The sequence below is a fragment of the Apis dorsata genome, unplaced genomic scaffold, assembly GCF_000469605.1.
Source record: "Apis dorsata unplaced genomic scaffold, Apis dorsata 1.3 scaffold_886, whole genome shotgun sequence".
NCBI classification, from domain to species: Eukaryota; Metazoa; Arthropoda; class Insecta; order Hymenoptera; family Apidae; genus Apis; species Apis dorsata.
The window spans coordinates 47,697-58,134 of record NW_006264002.1 but is presented as its reverse complement, the minus strand read 5'-3'; the positions used below and the strand labels follow the sequence as shown (position 1 = coordinate 58,134).

General features: G+C 28.1%; 2 protein-coding genes and 1 long non-coding RNA gene across 3 annotated transcripts in view; 2 read left to right on the top strand and 1 right to left on the bottom strand.

Annotated features, from left to right (window-relative positions):
* Positions 1-723, top strand: part of LOC102680867 — a 9,136-nt gene extending 8,413 nt beyond the window's left edge. The window contains exons 2-3 of the long non-coding RNA XR_422748.2: positions 397-581; positions 687-723. This is a non-coding gene — a long non-coding RNA (uncharacterized LOC102680867). The remainder of the gene's footprint in view (positions 1-396; positions 582-686) is intronic.
* A 74-nt stretch (positions 724-797) lies between these two features.
* LOC102680453 (cilia- and flagella-associated protein 206-like) lies at positions 798-4,110 on the top strand. The gene is made up of 12 exons (XM_031514089.1): positions 798-846; positions 932-1,112; positions 1,200-1,369; positions 1,443-1,653; positions 1,709-1,838; positions 1,924-2,031; positions 2,110-2,215; positions 2,294-2,361; positions 2,447-2,592; positions 2,664-2,762; positions 2,834-2,969; positions 3,042-4,110. The coding sequence occupies exons 3-12, from the start codon at positions 1,261-1,263 to the stop codon at positions 3,267-3,269; spliced, it is 1,341 nt and encodes a 446-aa protein (XP_031369949.1). The 5' UTR covers positions 798-846; positions 932-1,112; positions 1,200-1,260; the 3' UTR covers positions 3,270-4,110.
* Positions 3,367-7,478, bottom strand: LOC102680586 (upstream activation factor subunit spp27). The gene is made up of 5 exons (XM_006623395.2): positions 7,333-7,478; positions 5,962-6,052; positions 5,344-5,636; positions 5,026-5,267; positions 3,367-4,955 (listed from the first exon to the last, which is right to left on the bottom strand). The coding sequence occupies exons 1-5, from the start codon at positions 7,373-7,375 to the stop codon at positions 4,839-4,841; spliced, it is 786 nt and encodes a 261-aa protein (XP_006623458.1). The 5' UTR covers positions 7,376-7,478; the 3' UTR covers positions 3,367-4,838.
* Between the last annotated feature and the right edge of the window lie 2,960 nt (positions 7,479-10,438).

Here is a 10,438-nt window from a genome sequence, read left to right as displayed (position 1 = left end):
CTCCCCTTTTGTGTATCGAGCCATCGAACCTACGAACATTCACGAACTTTGCCGAGCTCGAAGCGCGCGGATTATAGTCGTCATTTAAATTGCAAATTACGTTTTTTTTATATATATATATTTTTTTTATGTTTTTTTTTATTCTTTTATAGTAATTATCTATAATACTTTGATTTCTTTTTTTTCTCTTGACGTTCATATTATATGAATTATGATCAGCTGATATTAATGATAGAAATATACAGAGTTAATAAGTTATTAAAAAACAAAGGAATAATTAACCAAAAGATTGTTTTATCTCAAATATAATAATTTTAAAAAACTAAATAAATTAACTTTAATACTTCAATATTATAAAATTTAAAAAAAGACTTTGTATTAAACTTTTAATACAAGAGATCGAAGTTCTGAAATATTGATCAAACTACAAGGAAAATTGAAAGGTCGACATTACTTTAATTCGTGTAAGTAGTTATTGAATTTTAATTATGGAAAACTTGCGAAAGGAAATGATAGAAAAAATAATAATTATGTGCTTGGAACAAAACGTAAGCACAACTGAGGATTTTGTTTCTTTTTTGGTATGTATCTTTTATGAAAAACTTTAATTTTGAATTAACCTAAATAATTATTTAATGTTAATTTTTGATGCAAAATATTATTTTCTACATATATCTATTTCACAGATTACTTTATTTCTTTTAAATCCTATATATAAAATGGATGACGAGAAAAATATTGAGAATCTCATTAAAGATATAGTTGAAAAAATATGTGATGAAAAAAAAATAAGTTTAACAATATTAAAAATTCAATTATATTTTGCAAAACACTATCATGCTAGAGGTGAAAATCTATTTAAATGTATTTAATATTCGAAATAATAATTATAAATAATAATTACATAATCAAATATGTTTTCTATCCCTAGATGAAGTCGTTAAACGATACAGATTGCGATTGCATCAAAAAAGTGGACCATTAGTTGCGGAAATTTGTAAAACTGAAAAAATTGCAAATAAACAGGAATTTGAAAAATTGTATCAAAAGATATTGACGGTCATCACTATTTTAAGTGGTCTTGGAAATCCTACTGTAATTGGAGTAATTCAGTAATAATGCTAAATTTATAAATATTACATTGCTATTATATTTTTTATATCATTTTTATTAATGGGAAATAAAATTTATTACTTCAGAGAAGTTTCAACAACATTGAGAAGTATTTTTCAACCTTTGGAATTGGAACACTATGTAAAGATGTCTAAACGTGAGAAGGAAGAACAGCTAATGGAATTAATGTGCATAGTCGCAGGAATACGATTGTTTAACAGAGATTGCCAACGTGGAGGAGAAGGGATTGACGATTGTAAGTCTTTGAAAATGATTAAAATTAATATACTAATAAAAAAATAAATCGTTAACGCAAATTATCTCTTCAGTACCTGCCATTTTGCAAAAAGCTATAAAAAAAAGTCGCGAAATTATTATGGAATTTTTAGAACATTTAATGACAAAAATATACAAATTCACTGCAATTATAGAAAAGATATGTTTTGTAAAAGAATTACCAATTAATATTTTTTCAAAAATGAATATAGAATGGGCAATTGAAATGTTAACAGTATGCCGGCAACAAGAGATTTATATTAGGTATGTTCGATAACAATAATTTAATATCGATAATTAATCATTCTTTTCATCGTAGAAAATTGTTAAGTGACATAGATCGTAGCGAAAAAGAGGTTCAAAATTATCTAGAACGTCTTCAAAAACGCTTCTTTAAACTTCATGACACTGTGAGGTATAAAACTGCGATTCCTAGTACTGAAGTATATGTAAGAAATCATTTTATATATTTTCTTTTTTTTCTGCGAATTTTCCTTTTATAATTGTTTAATTTATCCTTGACTATTCTTCTAGCCACAATTCATCGATTTAACTGATATATGGATGGGACTTCAAGATGAAGTGATTATAATAAGTGGTATTAACAACTTTTTTTGGGAATTTCAAACTTTGACTACAAAGGTAATTGTTCGATATAATTATATACGAATAAAACAACGAAGTAAAAAAATTCAATATATAGCAATATATATATTATAGAATTACGTGAACACATTCAATGAAACATTAATCGTGGATATGCTGTCCGACAGAAAAGTACTTACAGATGCTGAAAGATTAGAATTATCGATGGGTGAATTAATAGGTTATAAAATAAATTGCAAATTAATATTATAATATTAGATAAAAAACTAGATGCTACAAATTAAAAATTTTATTTTAGACGAATGTGGCCAATGTACTATTTATTATCCTAACGATACTGTGGATTTCGAGAACATAAATTTAGAGGTAATATGAAGATATTAAAATTGAAGATTGTACACCAAGATTCATACCAAATATGACTTCTCTAGGTTAATGAATTCGCCATTAGTTTTTAGGATTTTGCGCATGGATGTTTATTAGAAAAGGAGTATTAATCCCGGGAAATCCGAATAATGGTGTCGTTAAATGGAAAGGAAAATATTATGTATTTTGTACGATCGAGGCAGCGAAAGAATTTGGAAAAGATCCTGATAGGTATGTCTTTGTTAAACTAAAAAACTAAACTACAAAAGTATTAAAATATTAGATAAATAAATTTGTCACAGATACGTTTACGAAGGTCTTGATTTTATACGCAATCATTTTGAGTACGTATATTTGTTTCAAGTATATGATGATGTTCGAGCTTTACAAACTCAAGAAATGTAAGTATTTAATAATGATATTAATTTAAATTTAATATAAAATTATTTGATAGAGAATTTTAATTAATAAGGATATCAGAACAAGGTCCCGAGTTAAAAATTTGTAACCATCAAATGGTTCAAACAGATTTGCATATACTTCCATCATTCATCGATAAGAATTATTCTTCGAATATCTGGGAATTAAGAAATAAAGCGTTACATTTAGTAAGTTCTATCAATAAATATAATATAGATTGAATAAAATAGAAAAAAAAGCGACTTCATTCCTTTTTCTAGGCAACAATAAGTCGATATAAAACACGCAGCACTCAAACGCATAAATCCAACTTCAGATACGGTGTTTATGTACAAGCAGCTCCGCCTCGAGACAAAGAAGTTCAAACAAGAAGAGATAATTACACGAATACAAAGAAACTCTTAACTTATATCTTTGGTCTACGGGGGAGGAACGATGATAATCAACATGTACTATCTTTCTTGGAAACCGAACTGAAACACTTATGAATAATATATCATATATAAATTTTGCATTAACCTTAAAGGATGTATTGGATAGGTGTCCGAAGGTATTCACGATAGAATGAAGCTACAAAGAGCACTCTTAAAAAAAAATGAAAGCAATATCTTTTTAATGATGTTTTCAAATACATTCACGAAATATCTTGGCATAACCTGTACTTTTTTTTTCATTTAGAAAACAAACTGGTATTATTATAATTTACTTCGTAACACGCGTAATATTTTCATTATCGTCAAATGTTTGCAATGATTTCTTCGTGGCTTCCATTAATTTAGGCCAGCATTCATTAATTTATATTCAAAATACACAAATTTTTCCATACAACGAGATGTGTATATCCACACTAGGATTCCGCATCTCGCATCATCAATCTATCTTACTTTCTACAATTCAACATTGCGCAATGCTGCGCATACTGTGATCTTTAATATGCATGCATCATACTTTTACTGAATACATCACTTTACCATTAAATCTTAAGAGTTAGGTCAATTTTTTACACCAAGAAACCTATATTACGACAATAATTAGTAATTACACGATAATACAATTAAATTTCGCTTAATAATAATTTCAGTGTATAATGTAACAATTATACAGAAGAGGTACAGGATGTTGATTTTTCGCATCGTCGTTCTCTTAATTCTTATCATACTTTTTTTTTAACTTACCACATATCTTTTCCCATTCTCTCTTTCTCTCCTTTGTTTGAAAAATTGTCCCTTTGTTACATCCATTTTCAGAAAGTAACCAATATTAAAATAAAAAGATGAAAATATCGTGTGATTTTTGGGCGGCAATAGTGATTTAGAAAAAAAAAAAAAAGAAAAAAAAATTAGAAAAAAAAATTAAGCATTACCGCAATCAGCTATCATCATTAATATTTTTTTATTTAATCTAAGTATTTAATCTACTTCAATTTTTAACTGTCACGTAATAAAATAAAAAAAAAAACAAAATTCATTTTAAAAAAATTTAAAACAGTTTTTACTGCTTCACTTTTTACTGCCACAATGGCACACCGTATTTTCATGCTTGGTGAAAAAGGATTGTTTACAAGAACCACCAGGCAAACGATAAAACATTAACTTTGAATACATTGACTTAAAACCAGCTTATTGACTATTGGCCATTTTAATGTTTTCCACATTTCGAAATCATCCGCACGTCCATGGTATCAACCCTTCCTTTTTATATCATCGTGACATTGATCAAATCTATATAGATTTCTACTTGTGGGTCATCATTTGCATACACATTTTGGGCAGCTTTTAACAATGTTAACGAGCCGCGCTTTTAATAATGCCCATAAATTAAGATGCTACATCGCGAATATAAGATTATATTCAATAAGATAAAGCAGCTACCATGGACAACAGAATTTATCGGAATGATGTAAACATGGCTAAAGTCTTAAGTCGCAAGAAATATGTTTGTGTTTGTATGTATGTATATTTATGTATCGTGTGAGAAAGATGGAAAGATGCACTTTGCATCTTGGAATACGTTATACAATGTTTATAACCTGTTAGAATTCGTGGTTCGAGGATGATTTAATCTACAAAGTGATTTTTGAGGTACTTCATCATACCAAAAGTTCTAAAACGTTTTACTCCAATTACTTTCAATAATTCATCATCGCAGAGTGCATATTGCTTATTTTTAGGATCCTATAAAATAATAAAATATATTAAAATGTTGAAAATAAAATAAGAAAATAACATATAGTTTAATACTTACATAAAGATTCCTTTCTTTAATGATACTCCAAATCTTTTTCACAACTTCATGTCGAGCCATTTGTTCAGCACCAACAACAGCAGCAAGTTCCGGAGATAATGTGATAGCACGAGTATATCCGCCTTTAGCTTTACCTCCACCACCTTTCTTTGCTCCTCCACCTTGAGCTTTCTTAACTTTACCCCAATCTTCATCACTGTCGCTGTCACTACCCTTCTTTTTTCCCTTCTTGCCAGGCTTATCTATTAAAAATATTATTAAAAAATAAAAGGATCAAAGAGGAACAAACATATATATATATATTTTAAATTTATTTACTTTTTTTAGGTGTTGCCTTTGGTTTCTTTGGATTATATTCTTCATCACTAGCATCATCATCACTTGCACTTTCTTCATCATCAGAAGATCCTTTCTTACGTTTATTAATTTGTTTCTTTGCAGGACTCCTTTTGGCTGGCTTTTTTTCTTCTTCCTCTTCTTCTTCTTCTGATCCTTCTTCTTCCTCTTCTTCACCATCTTCAGATTCTTCACTAGCGGTCTTCTTCTTTTTCTTTGCTCCATCTTGTTTTTCTTGTAAACACTCCATGACTAAATTGTCTACTTCCTTTTTCCTGTACATAAATTTACCATAAAATTTATCACTACATAAATACAAAATAATACAAAATAAAACTTATAAATGAAATTATATTTAATAATTAAACAAAATGTTGAAGGTGGAACGAGGTGAAAACTTAAAAGAATAGTTTCACACAGAGAACCTTGCTTTTATTTCGGATACAGATAATCTCACTCTTGATTCATTTTAATTACAAGAGCGCCTGCTGTATCCAAAAACATATATCCTCCTTTTTTCTATTTCTTTATTATAAATATAAAATAAAATAAGAAATTTATTCATATCGAATGTTGATGATAATTTATATAAGCTCTTACCTTTCAGTAAGGTCTATATCAAGTTTTCCTTCAATTTGTAGCCTTACTTTCTTAGCTGACATAGTAGTAAGATCTGCATCCTTAAGGATAGCTAAACATAAAAATATATTTCCATTTCATGCAAAAAATTTTCTTAGCTTGAATATTTGAAATTTAACTAAAAATAGACAGTTTATTCGTATAAATTTTAACTTTAATTTATTTTCATACTTAATATATGAAATGTTATAAAATACAAGAAATGATAATGCTATTAATAAAAGATAATGTTTATATAATAGTATAAATCAATTAGAATTTAAAACGTATAATATCAGATAAAATTTAGAATAATGTAAGTTTCCCGCGCCAGAATACTAGTAAATATTGAACGAAAATGGCCGCTATTCATCGTGCCGGTTGCCAATTTTTATAAAAAAAAAAAAAAAAAAAAAAAAAAAAAATTTCTGAAAGTAAACTTCTTGGAGAAAATATAATAAATTAATTGAGTTTATAAAACTGCTTTCTTTGCATCAGTGGATCGATCGTAAAATACATTGGACCTTGGAATGACGAAAAATAGCTAAAAGTTCAACCATATATAAACGATGAAAGTTCATACAGATCGGTATAATTAGCAGTTTATGCGAAAATTCAAGACAAGCGATTGAATATAAAAACTTAAAATTAAGGAAAAAATATTAATAAAGTATAAACATCATGTCCATTTTGAGGCGGCGGGAAAGGTAAAAACTAGTGAATATTCGTGGCAACAAAATACGCCGTAACTGCAACTGTAACAAGCGTGTAAAATTCGAGGGACGAGGCTATATTTGGATTGGTAAAACAAAAGAAAAAAGCAGAATCCGTTGAAATATTCTAGAAAATGAGGGCACGGTCCATGTTAAGATCACTTTTCATGGTGCAAAAGTCGTTGAAGACAAGAGAAAGAGCGAGATATGAAGCATGCGATGGCTTCAGGCGCGCGCCACCACAGTTAGACGCGTCATACAGCATACTATAGAACAGAATATAGGGAAAGCGTTCATTTCTAGAAAACCAAGGAAAAATCAAAATTTTTCCAAGACATCAAAAAATTATATAAAAAATTCAATAGTAGATTACACGAAACGGCTAGGCGATACAATATTCCGATAAAGCTGTACGTAAGTGAAAATATGATGAATCGTGGTTGTAATGGCCGGCGTGGGGCACGCCACTTCGTCACATACGTGCGCGTTAAAGTCGTCACGTCGCAAGAGCAAAGAGCCTGATTTCCTACATATTCCTACTCACAAACGTACGAATAATTTGAGCCATGAATGGTTACTAACTTAATTTTGTTATATTCGTAGGCCAAAGTTCGGTAAATCGAAGGATATTGCTACTTACCGGTGATTTCTTTACGAAGTTCTTCGTTCGAAATATCAGCCATGGTCGTCTTTCTCGCTGTGCGTACTGCTGCCAACTGAACCTATGCCGGCTGCGGACTCCCGTAGCGTCCGTTGGTACAGTCACTCTATACAGTGAGTCGAAAATACGTTAACTTTATGAGACTTTAAATACGGATATCTTGGCAGGGATACGTTAAAAATGAATACTATATACACCAAATCGTGTTAGTTTTTTATGATCTACAAGTTTCTCATGACGCCCTACTCATAATTTTGCGATCGGATGACCCTATTTTGATGTTTCGCCAATGCGTTCACAAATATTTTTTGGTAGTGATTGTACTAAGCGACCGCTCGTGGCTGCCGGTGGCGTCTATGGTACAGTCGACTCACATACCTAGTACTATTACTTCCAGATAATATATTTTCAATAATATAATAAGGTTTTTCGATATTTTGAAAGAACATTACACATATTATATTTAAAAATTTTTTTTTTGTTTACAAATTTCTTATACCGTTTTATATTCAATAATGAGTATAATTTAACAGATTGAAATATAATTTTTCATGATCCTTCGAACTGTTTTATCGAAATGGACTGTACAAAGCGACCACTTCTGGATTCATAGCGTCGGGCATATAGTCGCATCATATGACAATCAGTATACATTCTAGAGATATGTTAAAAAAAAATTAATAGTTCAGTAAATATCAGTCATGATTCTATTTTCATTGAATGAAACTACATAGAATACGATGTTGTCTTTATTATTAAAGATTTATATTATTTTATATCTTTCGTATCATCTATATTATGGATTTCATTATCTTTATCTATAACAATTATGATATTCTGTCTATGAAACAAAGAATTTTATATATTGAAGTATATAATGATTTGAAGTAATCTGTATTTGCTTATATATGCAACTAGTTTATGTAACAAATATGTATTTATCATATCTAAAAATTGATACATTCACGTGTAATTGCATCCAATCAGTGCGATATTTTAATAGGCCGCGACTGTCGAAGCGACCACTCGGTTTCTTCCTCGCTTTAGCGGTACAGTAACCACCAACATACTTGAAAGGATGTTCTGAATAAATGATCTTTGAAAATTCATAACTTTATAATCATTAATCCTAGAAAGATGTTGTATTTACAAAATCGTATCAGTTTTTTATAAGGAAAATGTTTCTTGAGAAGCGCCTTGTGCGATCTTATCATTTAACACATGTAAGTAGAAATTATGGCTGCTCTGATGTACATACTTTTGTAGATAACTATACCCAATCTGGCAGGTTCATTGAAAGATAAATTTCTCAATAAAATTTTATATAAATTTATTTCAAAAATGATATAAGAATAAATTTAATTTTTTTTTTAAATGATCTATGTGTTTAAATCTTTTTATTTAATCCTAAAAAATATATTTACTAATGACACGTCAAATGTAATGCCGCCACGGTGTTTGAACGCTTTAAAATGGCGGTTTCATTTTTCGCGTAATCATTTAAGAACATTAATTTGTTATCAAACATTTATTCAATTGCACTATCGTAATGAATTTTTTTTATCGTATGACATTTCGATAAATTTGTATGAATATTTTGCATAATAATTTTAATTCTTTACACACACATTGATAATGTTATGAACTTTCGCCAAAAGTATATCATTTTCCCTCTCAATGTTCTATTACTTCCGGTAAAATGACAACACTGTTTTACTTATTAAAAAAAATTATTTGTTTTTCTGTTATACGCATTGATAAAATATTCTATAATGTTATAAGGAAATGAGTTTTAATAAATGGATAAACATCTTATCGTGTGTTTGTTTTGTATGCAACTCAGGTTACGATTGCAAAATTGTCTTGGAAATATTGATATTTTCACACTATAGATATGTTTACCCTGCCATCTAGCGTTACATTATGAATTTTGGTTTTATTAGCAGATAAAGACACAGACAAAGCATAGAATAGATCAATCACTCAATGCATTTTTTTGCTTAACATCTCGAAGGGATTTCAACAGTTTCTTTACCATTTTAGTGTCATGCTCAATGTTACCGATCCAGCATAGAATAAGATTACAACATTAGTAGCGGTTAGAATTGAAACTAAATTTTTATGTAATATTGCAAATAAAATATAGAACAATATACACATATATTATAGAAGAAGTTTTTATATAAAATTATAAATAAAATATTGCTTTAGAATATCAAAGAAAAATTTAAATTTAAATGAATTAATGTCTACTTTAAAATATACAACATATCTAATAATGAGAAAAATAATAAATTCAATAATTTATAAAATATGTTTTTAATACATTCTATCAAATATTCAGATAAGTACTTTTCTACAAGATACATTTTTTTTAATTGTCCATTTATACATTTATATAAGTATTATGTCATAAAATAAAATACTTAGCGATATCAAAGACAGAAATGCTTCAAATAAATTATAACATAATCAAGTAGTTACCTGCGGTTGAAATATTAATATATATATTTAATAAACTATTTGCTTTGCATGTTTTATCTAAAAAATAGAAAGAAGTTCAAGTTATAATGAAAAAAGAATACAACAAATAATTAAGATAGATCATTTTATTATTTTGCATATTTATAAAGTTCAAAAAGCTCATCAATAATAGATAATACTAATGAATAATAGAATAAATATATTTCCAGATTCTGAACAAAGTCCAAAGTAATTTATTATGAAAATATAAGTATAACTATCATAATTATAAATATAGATTTCTATATTAATCGATTTATCAGTTTAATTAACAAACTTACTATTTAGATTTGACATTAGGAAAAATTTTATTCCAATTTATTTTAGACGATATATAATAGAAATGTGAATTTTATAAGAAAAGGAAATGTATATTACAGTCTGACTGTGATAAAAATAAAGAATTTATAATAATATATTAAGTCTCTTTAATATCTTCTCTATCTAATCTCCAATATCTACATTATAAAAAAATATTAAAATAAAAATATAAAATAAATAAAATATTAAAATAAATAAAAACAGAAATAAAATATTGCTAGGATATTGCGTTAAGATGTTG

Bases quoted from the DNA above. Each gene is read 5' to 3' on its own strand.
- LOC102680453 (XM_031514089.1), top strand. From the start codon at position 1,261: ATGTCTAAACGTGAGAAGGAAGAACAGCTAATGGAATTAATGTGCATA. The intron at 1,370-1,442 runs GTAAGTCTTTGA...TTATCTCTTCAG, and splicing joins AGGAGAAGGGATTGACGATT to TACCTGCCATTTTGCAAAAA. The intron at 2,763-2,833 runs GTAAGTATTTAA...TTAATTAATAAG, and splicing joins GCTTTACAAACTCAAGAAAT to GATATCAGAACAAGGTCCCG.
- LOC102680586 (XM_006623395.2), bottom strand. From the start codon at position 7,375: ATGGCTGATATTTCGAACGAAGAACTTCGTAAAGAAATCACCG. The intron at 6,053-7,332 runs GTAAGTAGCAAT...TTTTATGTTTAG, and splicing joins ACTTCGTAAAGAAATCACCG to CTATCCTTAAGGATGCAGAT. The intron at 5,268-5,343 runs GTAAATAAATTT...TATTTTTAATAG, and splicing joins AAAGGCAACACCTAAAAAAA to ATAAGCCTGGCAAGAAGGGA.